The sequence below is a fragment of the Dictyostelium purpureum genome, assembly GCF_000190715.1.
Source record: "Dictyostelium purpureum unplaced genomic scaffold DICPUscaffold_144, whole genome shotgun sequence".
Taxonomy (NCBI): Eukaryota; Evosea; class Eumycetozoa; order Dictyosteliales; family Dictyosteliaceae; genus Dictyostelium; species Dictyostelium purpureum.
In genome coordinates, this window is record NW_003519481.1 from 1 (window position 1) to 18,277 (window position 18,277).

At 22.5% G+C, this 18,277-nt stretch overlaps 8 protein-coding genes across 8 annotated transcripts; 3 read left to right on the forward strand and 5 right to left on the reverse strand.

The window, feature by feature from the left end:
- Positions 1 to 991: 991 nt before the first annotated feature.
- Positions 992 to 1,931, forward strand: DICPUDRAFT_55588 (uncharacterized protein). Its single transcript, XM_003288662.1, has one exon. It carries the CDS (start codon positions 1,078 to 1,080, stop codon positions 1,687 to 1,689), a length of 612 nt encoding a protein of 203 aa, XP_003288710.1. The 5' UTR covers positions 992 to 1,077; the 3' UTR covers positions 1,690 to 1,931.
- Positions 1,932 to 2,238: 307 nt separating this feature from the next.
- DICPUDRAFT_79494 (uncharacterized protein) lies at positions 2,239 to 4,184 on the forward strand (the record flags this gene model as incomplete). Its single annotated transcript, XM_003288663.1, has 4 exons — positions 2,239 to 2,415; positions 2,510 to 3,259; positions 3,337 to 3,713; positions 3,791 to 4,184. 4 exons carry the CDS (start codon positions 2,239 to 2,241, stop codon positions 4,182 to 4,184), a joined length of 1,698 nt encoding a protein of 565 aa, XP_003288711.1.
- A 1,898-nt stretch (positions 4,185 to 6,082) lies between these two features.
- Positions 6,083 to 7,429, reverse strand: DICPUDRAFT_34493 (uncharacterized protein; the record flags this gene model as incomplete). The annotated part of the gene is made up of 1 exon (XM_003288672.1): positions 6,083 to 7,429. One exon carries the CDS (start codon positions 7,427 to 7,429, stop codon positions 6,083 to 6,085), a length of 1,347 nt encoding a protein of 448 aa, XP_003288720.1.
- Positions 7,430 to 7,897: 468 nt separating this feature from the next.
- Positions 7,898 to 8,474, reverse strand: DICPUDRAFT_152980 (uncharacterized protein; the record flags this gene model as incomplete). The annotated part of the gene is made up of 2 exons (XM_003288673.1): positions 7,898 to 8,027; positions 8,104 to 8,474. The coding sequence occupies 2 exons, from the start codon at positions 8,472 to 8,474 to the stop codon at positions 7,898 to 7,900; spliced, it is 501 nt and encodes a 166-aa protein (XP_003288721.1).
- Positions 8,475 to 8,864: 390 nt separating this feature from the next.
- Positions 8,865 to 10,093, reverse strand: DICPUDRAFT_55591 (uncharacterized protein). Its single transcript, XM_003288674.1, has 2 exons — positions 9,801 to 10,093; positions 8,865 to 9,729 (listed from the first exon to the last, which is right to left on the reverse strand). Exons 1-2 carry the CDS (start codon positions 9,903 to 9,905, stop codon positions 9,046 to 9,048), a joined length of 789 nt encoding a protein of 262 aa, XP_003288722.1. The 5' UTR covers positions 9,906 to 10,093; the 3' UTR covers positions 8,865 to 9,045.
- An 823-nt stretch (positions 10,094 to 10,916) lies between these two features.
- On the forward strand, positions 10,917 to 12,382 carry DICPUDRAFT_55593 (uncharacterized protein; the record flags this gene model as incomplete). The annotated part of the gene is made up of 3 exons (XM_003288664.1): positions 10,917 to 11,445; positions 11,653 to 11,889; positions 11,957 to 12,382. 3 exons carry the CDS (start codon positions 10,917 to 10,919, stop codon positions 12,169 to 12,171), a joined length of 981 nt encoding a protein of 326 aa, XP_003288712.1. The 3' UTR covers positions 12,172 to 12,382.
- Positions 12,383 to 12,443: 61 nt separating this feature from the next.
- On the reverse strand, positions 12,444 to 14,617 carry DICPUDRAFT_152983 (uncharacterized protein; the record flags this gene model as incomplete). Its single annotated transcript, XM_003288675.1, has 3 exons — positions 12,444 to 13,483; positions 13,563 to 13,944; positions 14,033 to 14,617. 3 exons carry the CDS (start codon positions 14,615 to 14,617, stop codon positions 12,444 to 12,446), a joined length of 2,007 nt encoding a protein of 668 aa, XP_003288723.1.
- Positions 14,618 to 15,202: 585 nt separating this feature from the next.
- Positions 15,203 to 18,212, reverse strand: DICPUDRAFT_152984 (uncharacterized protein; the record flags this gene model as incomplete). Its single annotated transcript, XM_003288676.1, has 6 exons — positions 15,203 to 15,367; positions 15,435 to 15,524; positions 15,585 to 15,938; positions 16,350 to 16,796; positions 16,850 to 17,346; positions 17,612 to 18,212. 6 exons carry the CDS (start codon positions 18,210 to 18,212, stop codon positions 15,203 to 15,205), a joined length of 2,154 nt encoding a protein of 717 aa, XP_003288724.1.
- Positions 18,213 to 18,277: the final 65 nt, after the last annotated feature.

The window sequence follows — 18,277 nt, forward strand, 5'->3', positions numbered from 1 at the left end:
TTTATTTTTGGTGACAATCAACAATTATCTGAAATGTGTTGTTTATTTCAAAAAAAAAAAAAAAATCTATAGTCTATTTTTCTTTATTCTAATAATAAATAAAAATAATTCAACTATCGTTAATGTTTATCTTCTTGATAAAGATTTATATTTATAAAATTATCTTTATCATAAATAAAAATACAAAATTTTTTTTTTTATCATCCAAATTTTTCTATTTTTCACTAAACTCATCGGTTAGATAAATGGCAATTGGAAAGCAGAGTGAGCCACACTTTTCCATTCCCTTTCAACCTATTTCCAAACTATCTTTATTTGACCACTTTATAGCATTATGCTCTATCAGCACTTGAACTATTAAACCAAATAACAATTTTTATAAGTTTGTCTTTTCTTTGACCCTGAATATATAACTTTGAATCTCTAATTTCGATTTGAATATTCAGTCTTTAATTTCAATTTGAATATCATTTTTATTTACACCAACTAATTCAATTCCAATAATAAATGAATTTGTTTGGACTACGTCAAGAACTGGAACAAAACCTAAATTGGTGGTTTCATTAAAACCATTATTTATTTGGTGACTCAATAAATTTTCAAAAATTGTATATATATTTATAAATGAGATAATGATATTTTATTTTTTTTTATAATTTTTGTTTTAAGTTCTAAATGCAATTTTAGTTTTTCTAAATAGTATTTATAAGAATTCATTTTAAAATGAAATTTCTCAAAATTAAAAAAAAAAAAAAAAAAAAAAAAAATTTTATTTTTTTAATTAAAATTTTTTTAATTTTTAAATAATTTCCTCAAAAATTTCATTTAAAATTATTTTTAATTTTAAAAAAAACTGATCAAAAAATAAATATGTAATCACCGTTTATTTAAAGAATTTTAATAAAAGAATGGGCTTTAATTTAAATATTATCATAAAAAAAAAATTATAAATTAAAATTTTTTATTAATTTTATTCATTCATTCAACAAATAAACAAATAAACAAATAAATAAATATTCATTTAAATTTTTAAGAAGTAAATTCTAATATATTAATAAAAATTAATAATAAAATAAAATGGCAACTATTTTTGATATCTTATTAAATCAACATTTAAATAATAATGATTTTAAATCATTTCAAATAAAAAAAGAAATAATCAATTTTATACCAGAATCAGATGTTATTGAAACTAAAGATTCATTTATTATTGAAACTGAATTAGCAGGTGTAAATAAAGATGATATTCAAATTGAAATTAAAGATTCAAAGCTATATATTCAAGGCGAAAAGAAAAGATCAACTTATAAAAATAACATTGTTGTAACCGCCAACACCACCACTGCCACTACACAAACCGATAACGAACCATCTATTGAAGAATTTGAAGATATTAGCACCTCTGATACTGCCAACACTACCTCCACTAGTTTACAGTCATCAAATAAAGAAAGCAAATCTGAATCAAGTACTACCAATACTGCCACCACTGACGCTACTAAAGATCAAGTTAGAAAATATATAAGCGAAAGATCATATGGAAAATTCAAAAAATATTTAGATTTAACCAGAATAATATATACATTAGATTTATCAACTATCAAAACACAATACAACAACGGTCTTTTAACAATAACCATAAACAAGAAAAAAGATTATTCAAATACATTTAAAATTTATTTATCATAAAGAGATAAATAAAAAATAAATAAAAACTTTTGTAAAATTAAAATTTTCTATCTTGGATAAAATGAGGTTTTATCGAAAAAATTAAACCAGTTTTGTTATATTAAAATAGAACATTGAATGGTGAGTGCATCTAAATCTAATCTATTCCCATAGTAGCGAAGACATATGCACATCACCAAAAAAAAAAAGATTTTTATTTTGTTTTGTCCCTTTTTTGTTTTTTTATGAAACAATAAATAAAAAAAAAAAAAAAAGATAAAAAAAAAATGGTTATTTTAGGGAATTTTGATATATTACTTAAGATATGTAATAACCAAAGGAAATGCAATATTTATATTATTTTTAAAATAAATAAAAAAAGAAAAAATAAATTTAAAAAAATAAAAATAAAAAATAAAAAAAATTTATAAAAAAAAAATTTTAAAAAAAACGAAAAAAGTTTTTTTTTTTTTTTTTTTTTTTTTCTTTAACGAGTTTTTAAACAAAATCATAATCTATATTTTTCATTTGTAAAAAGTATCTCTATAGTAAAAAGAGTTAGATTTAAAAATGTCAGTCACTACATATGATAAAGATAGAGAATTATTTGCACGTGTTGGCAAAGACAACAGAATCGAAGTTTATAATTCATTCAACGGTAAACTTTTACATAGTTTCACAGAAGTAGAAGAAACTGAAAACGAATATACTTTATTAGCTTTTTCAAGCCATAATAAAACAGAATCTGTAATTATCATAAAATACAATATCATCAATCATTGAAAAATAAATAACATTATATTAATATAGATAATTATAATAACAATAATAATTTTTATAGAAAGAAAATTTAAAAAATTTAGTTGCAGTTTCAAGTTCAGGTACATGTTATTTATATGATGTTATTGATTTTAAAAAGAAGGGCGTATTTTCAACACATTCAAAAACCATTACTGCAGTAGTTTTAGGTAAAAAGTATCTTTTCACTGCAGATACACAAGGTAAAGTTTATCAATGGGATTGCTCAAGCAAGAAGAGTATTAGAAATTTACAAGCCTCAGAAAAGATGGTTTCAAGTATGACATTAAATAATAAAGAAACTCAATTAATTTTAGCAAATAATGGTATTCAAATTGTTGATCTCTCCAACTTTAGAGACAGCAAAAAGATTTCAAATATTGGTTCACAAAACATCAAAGAGATTACATTCACTCAAGATGATAAATATTTAGTTCTTCACAAAAAAGATAGTTTAGTTTCAATCTATGCCATGGACAAACTCACAGCAAATGATTCTACAGTTACTTTTACATTAAACGCAAATGGTCCAGTCCAATCACTTTCAGTTTTCACACACGATATTAAACGTTCCAATAAAAACATCACCCAATATCTTATTTCTGCACTCTTAGAATCTTCACAAGTTAATATTTTTGCTTACTATCAAGATGAACAATATAATAAAGGTGCCGAATCACCAGTCTCTGAAATCAATCCAAACTCCCAAAATATTTATTCAATGAATTTAATTAGTACAACCGAATTAGTTTTATCAATTTTCGAAAAAGAGAAATATCATTTTGAAAGAGTTGTAAGTATTTTCTTTATTTTATTTTCACTTTATTTTTTAAATTAATTATTTATTAATCTAATTTTTAAAATATTTAGAAATTCTTTGATAAAAATATTTTCATTAAATCAATTACATTAGAAAGATCAAGCGAATTTGATAAAGCTTCAAGTACAAATAAAAAACAAAAAATTTCAAATGACAGTGTTGCAATTTCAGGAAATGCTGTAGAAATGAAACAAGAAAAAATTAATTTACCAAATATAAAGAAAAATAATGATTCAATAGCTAGTGCTGGTACTATTGTCGATTTGATCACCCAATCATTAAAAGCAGATAATGATAATCTCTTATTATCATCAATTAAAGTTAATTTCTCTGTAATCCAAAGCACCGTTAAATCACTTCCATCACCATACGCATATAGTCTTTTAGTTAAATTATTAAAATATTTAGCAACTGATAATTCAAAATCGTAAGTTATCATTACATATTCACACTATATTTTTTAGTTTTATTAGTATGATACTAATATACGTTTATTTTTTATAGATTAATTGTATTACCATGGATCAATTGTATTATCAAAGATCATTCAGGATATTTATTATCAGTTCCAAACCTTTCAAAAAAATTATCAGTTTTAAATTCAATTGTTCAAGATAAATTTGATTTACATAATAGATTATCAAAATTAGTTGGTAAATTCGATTTAATTCAAAGTCAAACTAAATCAGTTAATACAGAATCAGTTGAATACGACCCAACTCTTGTTTATGACGAAGCAAGTGACAACGAAGATGCCAATCAAGACGAAGATGGTGATATGACCGATGACAATGAAGATTCTGATTCCGACGAATTTGATGGTATGGGTGGTGATGACGACGAAGATGATGGTTTAGACGAAGATATTGAAGATTTAATGGATGATGATGATTTATAAAAAAATAATCATTTTAAAATTAAAAAAAAAGCATTAAAAAAAAAATAAAAAAATAAAAGAGACCAAAAAAAAACTAAATAAAAAATTTTTTATATAAAAAAAAAACATAAAATAATAATATAATATCAACAACAACAACAACAACAAATTCCTACATTAACTCTTTATATCTACCAGGGTTTTATTTTTTATTATTATTTTGATTTAATTTTTGTGTATGTATGCATTAATACTAAACAGTGACACATGTGACTTGTGTGTATATCATAATCATGTGTTAAGTTATTTACAAAATTATTTCAAAGGTATTGAATTAAAGTTTTTGTATATATAGTTATTTCTATATTTATTTTTTATTTTTTTAATAATTATGTTGATATGTTGTAATTTAAATTTACCCTATTTTTAAATTACTATAATTGTTGTATGACGAAAAATATTATTTAAAATATATAGGGTCAATAGAATCTATTGAAAAATAAAATAAAAAAAATTAATATTATTATATAATGTCTCGACTTTAAAAATATTGGTTCTTAATAGTTTATTTAAAGAAGTGTTTAATTTAAAGAATGTGTTAAAGAGAAAACATATATTTGTTTTTTTGCTTTACAGGATATTACCATATAAAAATAGCTTTTTTAAAAAATTAAGTTATCTTTAACGACAAGGGTGTTCATATCTTAACACAACTATATAACAATAACTTTATATATAAGGTTACATATCAAATATATTGTTTAAAAGTAATTATAAAAATAATTAATATGAATAAAAAAAAACTTTATTTTTTTTTCCTGTATTGATTTTTAAATAGTGGGGTTAAAAAAGATAATTTAATTTTTTTTGATAATGTTATCATTTCTTAAAATCATTCTAGATTTTAATAGATATGATTCTAATGATAACAATATTAAAAATTATTTTTATTTATTTAATTATTTTTTAAAAAAAAAGAAAGAAGGAATAACCAATTTAACAATCAATTAACTCTTTGAGTTTTTATAAAAAAAATAAAAACTATAAATTAAAAAAAAAATATTTAAATTATATTATCAATTAAAACTTAAAGCTTATAATATAAACAAAATATAAAAAATAAAATGTTATTAAGTAAGTATTTATATTTAATTACACATTCTTAAAATAATTAATATTAATTTTTTTTTTAATCATATTCTAGAATCATTAATCAAAATTAATTTTAAAACTACATTAGAAAATAATATTATTTCCATCAATAAAAATGAAAATCAAAATGAGAATAGTTATAATAGAAATATCTGCAGTAACCATTTAGTTACTACTAAATTAATGACAAGACCATTTTTATGCTACAGCTAAGATATTGTTTTTAAAAACTTATACTAAACAGCTTTTTGTATAAAAAAAAGAAATATTTATTTATTTATTCAATATTAAAAAAAAATTGTAAATAGGAAAAAATAAAATAAAATAAAATAAAATTTATTTGTAAATAGTTTAAATTAACAAAAATCCATTGCTTAATGATGATATATGATCATAAGTGTTTTTTAATTATTTTTTTTACTAAATTGGGAATAATTGTAAAATAAGCACACATTTAATTAATTAATTAATAAGAAATTATGGGGTGGGGTAAAAAAAATATGAAATAAAAAATGGAGGGTGGGAATGAATACCATTTTTTGATAATAGATATATGATTCTATATGAATTTAGATTGAATCATTTACAATTATATATTTAATATTGAGATATTTAATAACGATAGAGTATAGGTAGAAGAATTAAAATGAAATAAAATTTAAAATGGTTGGTGTAATTTTATTTTTTTTATTTTTTTACAAATACATTATTTATTTACATATTTATTAATTATTATTATTATTATTATTACCATTATATTATTTTATTTAATTTTTTTCATTAATTTTTAAAATATTTTTTGGTATGTCGTAACTGATTAAAGTTTTATCAAAATCTTTAATTAAATAAAGCTCTGCAATGTTTTGTGGTAATACATCCAATGTAATTTGTTGTTTAAAACTACGACCTAATTTTAGTGACATAAGACCATTTGGTAAATTGGCTAAAGGTATATTATATGATCTACCGAGATCCAAGTAGAATACACTGTCTGGTATTGAACCAAAGATGAATGGTTTGTTATAGGCATCACCAAATTCGAGAATACCTAGAGAGCTTGGTAAACAGCCTGGCTGAATGGTTTGATTGAAGCCATTACCAAATACTAACATACCAATGGATGGACCAATAGTTGATGGTGCTAATGGTTGGTTAAAAGAGTCACCAAGTGTAAGAGTAGTGACACCATCAGGAATAGAGTTCTCTAATAATGGCTGGTTGAATTGTTTACCAAAATTAAGAGTACGAACTGATGAAGGTATTGATTTCGAATCGACAAGTGGACATTTTAAAAGTGATGAGCAGTCAATAGTAAGAGTTTGTACATTTTCTGGTATATCACCTGGAGCTAATGTACGTCCTGTTACTTCGCCCAAATTTAAATCTGTGACTGATGCTGGAATTTTTCCTGGTAAGTGTTCACTATTACATTTTGCCAATACCAATGTTTCAAGGTTTTGTGGTAAGGCAATACGATTTAATGGGGTGTTAAAATAGTTGCCAAATATAAGAGTTTTTAATGACTTTGGTAAAATGTTGGGTCCAATTGATAATTGCGAAAAATCATCACCAAACTTTAAATATGTAACTGACTCTGGAATGCTTCCCACTTCGAGAACCTGATTGAATCTACGTCCAAATGTAATCGACTTGGTAGTGTCTGGGATGAAACCCTTTACTAGCTTTTTATTAAATAGATCTGTAAAGATAATGGTGCTGCTTTGACTGGGGATAGAGTTCAATGAAAAATGTCTAAATATCTGGAATCTGATCTCTTCGATTCTCCATGCTTTATAAAAAATTTGATCATTGGTATCTTTTGTAAATCTGCTGCTATTGTCCAATAAAAAGAATTTATCGATTACAACATTATTTAATATAATTTCTTCTTCTTCGATATAGTTGACATTTTGTAATGATTTACTATTTGGGCTATTTGTTAAATTTTTTAAATCTTTATTACTTTTATTTATATCTGATGATGATCTATTGATATTTTTGGTTTTATTATTGTTATTGTTGTTACTGCTGTTGTTGCTTATATTACTATCTTTATCTTTTTCTTTTTCTTCACCATCTTTTTTCTTTTTAAAAATTTTACCTAACAATCCCATCTTTTTTTTTTGTTTTTTCTGATTATAAATTTATTATTGAAATATAAATAAAATTAATATTTAAAATGAAAATAAAATACAAAATAGATAATTGTTTTTAAAAAAAAAGTAAAAATTATAAACAGTGTTATTTTTAAAAAAAATTTAAAAAAAATAAAAAAAAAAATAATAAATTAAAATAGTTTTTTTTTATATTTCTAAAACCGAAATAATTTTTGTTTTTTTTTTTTTTTTTTTTTCGATCATCTAGATTAAATGAATAAAATAATAAAATTAAATTAAATTTCATAAAATATAATTTATTTAAACAAAATAATAATAAACTTGTACTTTTTTCATAAAAATATAAAAAATAAAAAAGTGTGAACAACCGCTAAATTTTTAAAATAATTAATTTAAATTTTATTAGAATTAAAATTATATAAAAATATTAATAACAAATGAAATAATTGTAATAAATAGTTGTATTTAAATTTGTACACCATAGTTCATGAAAGAGTTTGAACTTGTCATACTACTAATGGCTCTACATTGATTTCTTATACTTTTTGACAAAGATATTATTTTTTTGGTTGTGATTTGAGAGGATTGAACACACCTAAAATTAATAATAAATAATTTAATTAGTAAAACATATAATTAAAATTATATTAATAGTTTTCTTTATACTTTACTTTACAGCTACTTCTTTTGATAACCAATTCATATTTTTTGAGAAAACTTCCAATGATATTAAAAATTCAGGTGTTAAAATTAATGATTGATATGGTTTATATGGTTCCTCTTCTTCTTGCTCTTCCTCTAATAGTATTGATATGTTTTCATTTAAATTTTCATATTCATTTTTCATTTTTTGAGGTGAGTTTAGTGAAAATTCAGAAGGAAATACAGCTTCTAATTCATCATTACCGTCAAAATTACCTGTATAAAATGGAGAATTCATAACTTCATTTAATAGAATCCACTCTTCCTCTTCTTCAAAACCATCACAATTTATTGAATTGGTTGAGGGTGATTTGTTTAAAAACTCGAATTGCTCTTCCATATTATATTTATATAATTATATATTTAATATAAGTACAGTTTTTTTTTTAATATATTATAATTTAATATTATTAAATAAAAAAAATTGAAAAAAGTATTATTTAAAATTTTAATATTGAAATTTAAATTATTAAATAATTAAATTTTAAATTTTAAATTTAATAATTTTTTTTTTATCTTGTTTAATAATGGATATTTTTTTCATATAAATCGTTTTTTCCCAAAATGTAAAGTGAATAAAAATAAAAGTTATTAAATAATATACCCCTAATAAAAATAAAAATTAAAATAAAATAAAAAACCCACCCTTGGCATATTAGACCTCTTAACTTTTTAAAAAAAAAAATAAATTCACACATACACACACACAAATAAGAGTAATAATTTTTTTAGATTTGAACAAAGTGTACAAACACCACATGGATAAAATTTAATTTTATTTTAAAATTTTATTATCATATTGCTGTTTTTTTTTATGATAATAAAAATTAAATATGAAATTAAAATTATTATATTATTTTTAATATTATTATTATTATTATTATTATAATTATTATTATTATTTATATTAACTATTGATCGATACAATTATATTTTACAAGGGATTCAATAGAGTCTTCTAAATATTTTACTATATCTGACCAATCTACGAAATGGTTTACTTTGGTAAACTCTTGAGCTTTGTTTGTGGTTGTTGAAAGATATTGTTGAACCTCTTTACAAAAGAATGTATATTCGTATAGTTGGGTCTGGTGAGTCGATGCTAAATGTTGTTGGTATAGTAATTTTAAAGTTTCTTCATTTAGATATATTGAAGTGAATTCAGTAATGGTTGCGGTGATTTTAGCTGATAACTGTTTAACTCTTTTAGGTGATGAACCTCTTAGAGCAGATAAATCACTAATCTTTGATCTGTTTGGTGGTGATTTAACTATACTTTGCCACTCCTTTTTAACTCGTGAAAATGATTCTACTCCTCTTATTTTTAATTCTAGATCCAATAATTGATTCATAAATCCATTATTCGGTCTAATTTCAGGTCTCTTAAATTGAACTGAATAAAAAGTTTGCTCTAATGATAAAAAACCATGCTTCAAAATAAATCCCAATACTAATGATACACTTCTACTTTTACCCGCTAAACAATGTACTAAAACTCTCGAGTCCCTTTGAGAGCTTGCTTTTTCTATAAACCAAAATACCTTATCTATCTTTTCTGTTATATCTACATCTTCCTCATCTTCAAAATGCTCTACCTTATAAACATAGATTAATATTATATGACATATAAAAATCATAATAATAAAATAAATAGTAAGATAACTACCGCAATTTTATATCTCTCTGGGGATGCTACTGAACCTGCACAACTAACTATATGGGTAATACCTAATTTTTCCATACGTTGTAAATCTTTGGTATCTCTATTCATATTCGATTAGTTTATATTCTTTTTTTTTATTTTTTTTTATACAAATTTATTTTTACCCTACCTTGCTGCCCCCACATTGGGAAATCCTTCAATAATTTCTGAAATTGCCATTTTGGTTTTATTACAAACTATTTTAAAAAACAAAAAATATAATCATTTAACATTTTTTTTTTAAAATTAAAAATGATAAAAAAACAAGAAAAAAAAAAAAATAAAATAAAAAAAAAAAAAATAAAAAAAAAAAATTTTATTTATAAATTAGATATAAATGTATATATATTATGGTTTTAATATTTGTTGCAACTAATTATTTGGCTTCAAAACAAAATAAAAATAAAAAAATAAAAAATAAAAAATAAAAAAAGATATTATTTTTTTTTTTCATTGCCAATATTGAAATCGAATTTTTACGAATATTTTTTCCTGTTTTATTTGTAAATTACTTTTTTTATTTATTTCTGTATTTGATATTATTATTGTAATTTTATATATAATATATTACATATATATAATAATTATCTTTTTATCTAAACCCATAGATTAAATTAAAAAAATAAAAAATTAAATAAAAAATAAAAAAAAAATAAATAAATAAATTTTTTTTTTTTATTTTTCCAAAATTTTTTTTTTTTGTTTTTTTTTTTTGAAATTTTTTCATTGCCCTTAATTCGACACCGCAATTTTTTTTTTTTTCTTCTTCGTTCTATAAATATTTCACACAAATAATAGATATCTATTATACTAAATAATTAAAATAAAGAAAAGTTGTAATAATTAATAAAATTACTTTCATGACATTACCTTAAATATTTTTTACTAAAAAAAAATGATAAACTTAGTAGATAATATTGAGGATAATAGTATTAGAAGCTACTATGATATTCCAGAAGAAGAAATAGATATTGTACTTTCAGACTCAAGTAATACAAGGTTAATGACTAATATCATAGATCAGCATTTCGAAGAAAGTATAGAAGATATCATTGGTTTTGTAAATTAAAAGAAAAAAAAATGAGAAAAGGAAAAAACAATAATACCAAAGATAATAAAAATATAAATAATAATATAAATAATATTATAAATCATAATATAGATAATAGTATAAATAATATTATAAATAATAATATAAATAATATCCATAATATAGATAATGCAGATAATATAGATAATATAAATAATATAAATAATATAAATAATAAAAATAATAAAAATAATAAAAATAATTACACAAGCAATAAAAATAATAGAAATAATAAAAATAAATCAAAAAATAAAAATTCAGATGTAGACAAAATTGAAGAAAGTAATGGCGAAGATGACGAACATGATATAGAACAGAGCCCTAAAATTAAAAAAACACCAACAAAAGTATCACCTGTCAAAAACAATAGGGGTCGTAAATCAACCAAATGGAATCCACAAGAAGATGAAGTTCTTATTAAATTAATTGAAGAGAATGGAACAAAAGATTGGTCAATTATAGCAGAAGGATTAAATACAGGAAAAGATAGGAATGATTGTCGTTTTAGATGGCACAAATGTTTAAAGAAAAGAGTAGATTTAAGCTCAAAAGCACTAATAGTAGCGGCTGCTGTTAAAAAGATCAACTATTGGCGTCCTGAGGAGGATGACCGTTTAAAGGAAATAATTGAGGAATATGGCACAAAGAATTGGACTCTAATCTCTGAAAAGATGGAAGGAAGAACGAAAAAAGAAATTTATAACCGATGGTCTCATTGTATTAAAGATAATATTGTACATGTTGGTATTACTCATGGGAAACATTGGACTGCAGAAGAAGATGCGCTTCTTCTAAAACTCGTAAATGAATTTGGTGCAAAAGATTGGAATAAAATAGCAGAGTATATCCCAGGACGTGATAAAAACCAAGTTAATGGTCGTTGGCATAGTTATTTAAAAATAAAAACAGGCTCTCCATTGGCCCCTAGAAAAATTCCTCGTAAAGTTTGGACCGCCGAAGAAGGTAAATATAATTTTAATCTCTCTCCTTATACCATATTGTAATTACTAATAGTTGCTTTAATATACAGATGAAGAGTTAACAAATTTAGTTCATTTATCAAGTTGGGGTAAAAATTGGGTGATCATTTCAGAAAAAATGAATGAAAAATTCAATACAGAAACAAGTAAAGAAGCATGCTCAAGACGTTGGAATACTCACTTAAAATCTAAAGTAGAACAATTAGATTCAGACCATTGTATTCCATATATGTCAGACTCTGATTCAAATGATGGTATATTTTGATTCACAATAATATAGAATTAATAATAATAATAATAATAATAACAATAACATATAAAATTACATGTATATATAAATATTTTTTTCCAGTTCAATATTTAGTTTAAACTACCATTTTTTTTAGGGTAGTATTTTTATAATGAGCCAAAACTCATTATTTATTTTATATATTAGAAATAATTTAAATAAAATTTATAATTTATAATAATATATCAAAAAAAAAAACTAAACCTAATTTATTTGTTTATTTTACTTTTATTTATATTTATTTTAATTTAGTCCCATGAAAAACCTGATGATTGATTGGATAATTGAGAAACAATATTAACCTTTGGTTTATCATTTGTTTTGATAATGTCCAAAGTAAAGTTATTGCCTTCCATTAATTGTTTGTTTGAAATGCCTGGTCTAACAATACCAGCTGGTTTTTTCTTTGGTGGGGCAACAGGACAATCTTCACTATCAAAGCCGAAAATTTTATCTGTAATACTACTTTCCTTTGGTGTTTCGGATGATTTTTTGGGTGGAGCTGGTTTTGATACTTTTGCTTTAACTTTTTCATTTCCATTACCATCTTTGTTTGGTGCTGGTTTTGATTTTTTAACAACTGGTTTCTCCTTTTCTTCATTTTTATTATTATTTTGTTTTTTATTATTTTTAGCTGTTGATTCTTTTGGTTGCGGTTTCTTTTTATTATTGTTTTTATTATTATCATTGTTTGCTGATGATGGTAATAATTTAGATAATGGAACTGGATTATCACCTACAACTTTAATATCATCATCCGAATCATTATTATCATTGCTTGCTGATGAATTATTATTGGCACCATAAAATTCCATAAGTGAAAAACCTTTTGGTGCTGCTGGTTTGGTGGCTGGGGTTGGAGTTGGAGTTGGAGTTGGAGTTGATGTGGTTGCAGTGTTTAATGTTTCGGTTTCTGTACGTTGTTTCTTTATAGCTTGAACTGATTTACCTTTTGAATTTTTCATTCTAACTAAAAATTTGAAATCTTTTGGTTTTTCAGTTGATAGTTCTTCTGGAGCATCATCATCTTGTTCGTGTTCGTCATTATTAGTATTATTATTATATTGTTCTGGAGTATATTTTCTTTTATTATCAGATTTATTTCTTTGTGGTCTTTCTCCTTGTTCACCATCTTGATTATCTTCTCTATTTTTATTGAATGGTTTTCTTTCGAATGGTTTCTTTTGTTTTCTATCAAATTGCTGTTGTTCTCCATCTTGATTATCCTCTCTATTTTTATTGAATGGTTTCTTCTCGAATGGTTTTCTTTCACTATCTTGATTATCTTCTCTATTTTTTGTTAAATGGTTTCTTTTCGAATGGTTTCTTTTCGAATGGTTTCTTCTTTTCAAATTGCTTTTTATTACCGCTAGCTTCTTCATTAGTGTCATCACCATTCTCTCTTTTAATAATTTTTCTTTCTTTATCTTTTTCAATTGATTCTTTTTTGACTTTATTTTCTTTCTTTTTATTATTTCTATTTACAGATCTTTCAGAGAATGGTCTACCATCTAATAAATCTAAAGTTGGGAATAACTCTTTCATTTTTTCTTTATAATCTGGTAAACTTGCAATTGGATTACCAATTAAATTTAAATGTTTTAAATTCTTTAATTTTGTAATGACTTCAATATCTTTATAATCTTTTAATAAATTATGTGCTAAATCTAAAATATATAAACTGTGACAATTTGAAAATTTTTCATCAATTGAAAAAATTTTATTATTTGATAATTTAATTTCTTTTAACTTTATTTATAATAATATAATATAACATGTTAATATAAAAATAATATATTAATAATATAAAGTATTAAAATTTAAATAATATACATACTAAAATATTTTGACTTAAATCAGGTAAATGTTTGATATTATTATTTGTTAATGATAGTTTTGTTAATTCTTTAAGGAATTTTAAACCGGATATATCTTCTATTTGATTTTTTGATAAAACTAAAGTATTTAATTTTGGAACAAATTCCATGTTTTCAATTTTTAAAATTTCATTATTATTTAAAACCAATGCTCTTAAATCTGATAATTTCATTAAACCTTCGATTCTTTTTAAATTATTATATGAAATATTTAAAACTAATAAAAAAAAAAATGAAAAAATTAATATTAGTAAAAATTTTATATAATAAAAAACTAATATGGTAGTACCTTTCATTTTTGATAAGGTTTTAACATCGATCATTCTTTCTAATTTATTTTTTGATAGATTAATCCATTCTAATGATAAGTTTTCTTTTAAACCATTGATTGAAGTAATTTGATTATTGGACACATCGAGTTTCTTTAAATCTATGCAACTACTTAAATCTTCAATAGCTTGAATACTTTTATTTGCTAAATTAAGAGACTCTGCAGTTGTAATCCCTCCGACTAATTCTGCTAAATTTGAATTATTGATTATCATTTTTAGGTATTGTGTGCTATTTTCGATATAAAATAAAAATAGTTTAAATAAATAAATAAAAAAAAAAAAAAATTAAAAAAACGAAAAAAAAAAAAAACAAAACCATAGCAAACTATTTTTTTTTATTTTTTTTTTATTTTTTTTTTTTTATTTTTTTTTTTTAATTTAATTTAATTTTAAAAAATTAATTTTTTTAAAATATTTTTTATTTTTCAGATATTCAAATGTGGTGGCTAAATCATAAAGTTTTTAAAATAAGTTTTTTTAGTATTTAAAATCTGGACATTGGGTTCATTAATATAAAACTTTACAGTGAAGTCGATTCTCAATACAATCGTCCTTTTGTTGGTATATTGATTCAATTAACCAAGAACACCCATGTACCGATGATACAACATTAACAAATAATTCTAAGAGATTTAAAGACTTTAAATACAATACATGTGTTTGTATTTTACCAACACTAAACGTTGGTAAAGGTGTCTTCAAATTCCTCCATAATGATTTAGTTACTATTTACGATATTCAAATTAAAATAAATAAAATCCATTTTATATGCATTTAAAAAAAAAAAATTTTATTTTTTTATTCATCGAACAATTTTTCGTTTTCAATATAAATTTTAAATGCCACTTCTTCTTTATGTACTTCATAATCAAACCATTCCTTTAAATGACTGATTTTGGATTGTTCTTCATTGGTAAAACCATCGTAACAATTATATCTAGCTCTAAGATTGGGATCTTGGATCTAAAAGAAAAAGAAGTTATTTATTAATAATTATACTTAAAATTAATTTTAAAAAAGTTAAACTTACAACAACTCTATTTATTGTATCAAACTTTAAAAAAAAACAAATACTTAAAAGATCAAGACAATATTTATATTTTAATCTATAAAGGGAGATCTAAAAAAAAAAATTAGAAAAAAATAATTTAAAATATTTAATAAATATATATATACATACTTCATTTTCTTTTTCATCCTCACAAAAATTATCCAAGTTAATTTTTTCTTTGATTGTTAAAACTATATTTTTGTTAAAACCAAAATCTGGTTTAAGAATTTTATGGATTAAAAGATTTAAAATATAATCATATAAATTTGGAGCGAATAAAATGAATCTTGGATCAAGATTAAAATCTTTTGTGAACGACTTTTGTAAAAATTGGATATTGGATTTTTCTGATATTGTTATCGATAATTTTGGTGTGCAAAGGTGTTGATATATATCTCTATTGGTTGCGGTAGCTACTCTTTTTGGTTCATCTAGAATTGGGGCGAAACAATAGTGGTAATCACCTATTGAAGTAACTATGCTCTGAATATTTTTTTTAGTATCAATTGAGTTTGATTCTTTTTCTATTAATAGGTTATTAACAATATTTTGATAACTACTTTGATCACCAATTTGTTTGGTAATAAATAGATTTTCCAAACCGAGATGACTTTCCAACCATTCTTCTGGGGGATGTGCACTTATATATCCATATAATTTTGAATATAACGCATTTAAATTAGATTTATCTAATATTTTACTTTGATGATGTTTTTCATAATTACCATTTGATATTTTTTTTTGAACAATATAAATTTTGTCTATAAAAAAATCAGATAATAATTTATTTTCAAAACATACAGCAGAGCCTCCCCTTAAATTCTATCAGATATATAAAAAATTGAATATTAGTTTATAAATTTATATTTTATTAATATTATACAATATACATACTTGTTTATTCACGTAGTTTGTATCACCAACACAAAATATGTTTTGTGAATATAATTGCTTGGAATGGTCAAAATACCTGATGATATCTTGATTTTTTATTTTTATTGTATCAACAAGTTTAAATAAATAATCATTTATAGGAATTTGACCTTTTTCAATATCATCATAATGTTGTGTTTGTAAATAATAGTCTTCTTTTTTTAAACCATTTAAATTTTCATAAACATAGTCCCACAATAATATATCTCTGAAAATTGTGTCTTTGTTTGTATGGCTATTTGATAATCTGGTCAATTTTGATATCGAGTTCATTAAATATGATCCAGTTGGTATACCTGCTTGATGAAAAAGATAATCATTTTGAAAAAAATAATTTTGTTGGTTTGTTTTTATATTTCCAAATCGGGGAAGATTTTCTTTTGTATTACAATGAACTAAAAAAAAAGCCTAAAATACTATTAAAATTTTATTTTCTATATAATTAAAATTATTTTACTTACATGGTAAGATAGTTCTACTAATGGAAAAACCGACTCTGTACTTTGGACCTCATTTAACTTTAGTTTTCTTTCAAATTCGGTGTGTGGAGTGTTATACCAGTCAATATAATTTTTTCTAAATTCCATATATTTTCTTGGATGATAATTTAAATCAACTGTTGAAGAATACATATCTTTTACCCTTTGATCAAATACTTTAAAATCATGAAATTTATATTCAAAATAAGACCCATATTTTGCAAGAGAGTAACCAATTTTAAGAAAATTAACTGTTACAATACCAGCATTGATTCTAGTTAAGAAATGATACATATCATTTTTATAATTTAATGGATCCATTGTATAGCAATATGCAGTTTGTGCTTGTGAAAATTTAATATCGCTCTTTTTACCTTCTTTGTTTGTTCTTACAAATGGATCTTCTAAATAGTTAACTCTGTTATTTACATCTTTAAATTGAGGAAAATTTGGCAATGTATGAATAACATGAATTCCACCTAAATAATAAAAATATTAAAAAGTTAATTATTTTACTTATATAATTATGTATACAAATTTTTATTTACCATATTTATTCCTAAATAAATGTAATATTAATTAATAGTTAATAAATATATTTATTTGTGTATTTATATTATTGACAATTTACCAAATAAAAAATCCTTTTGCGTGGGCTTTATAAAGAAAATTAAAAATTTTATTTTTAGTTAAAATTAAAATATAAATATAATTGTATTAATATTTTATAATAAATATACATACCTCCTTCTATATTTTTATATTCTGAATTATCATTATAAACAACATGAGATAATATTTTACTCTTGAGTAAATTATAGGTGTTTAATAGGGCAGATGGATTTAAAGATAATTTTGTAAATAATTTAATATTTCCATATTCTTCTATTTGTTTGAGGGAGTTGTCCCAATAGAAATGATTTCCATCAGCTGTTGTTTGATAAATATACCAGCTTGATACAGGTTTCCCATAGCCAATACAGGATGGAGAATCCACACATGTAATTTCTAAGTCAAATTTTGATACTTCAGAAAACTTTTGAACTCTATTAGGGCTACAATAAAAATCACCTACTAAAGTTGGTCTATTTCCACAGTTATTATTTTTATAAAAATTAACAGTAAACAAACTTTTTTCTTGATCTTTGATATCTATTGAGTAACTATATGTTACTGGAGATTCTGGGTCACCACATATACTTTCTTTACATTCACCACTTTCTAAACTAAATTCACACTTATTGAAGATATCGGAAATATAAAAATCATTTCTAGTATAAACTGAGTATCCAAAACTAATACAGTGTAATAAAATTATTATAAATATTATTATTATTTTTTTCATTTTTAATAAAATTTTAAATTTATAAAAAAATAAAAAGTATTAGTATAAGAAAAAAAAAATTGTGA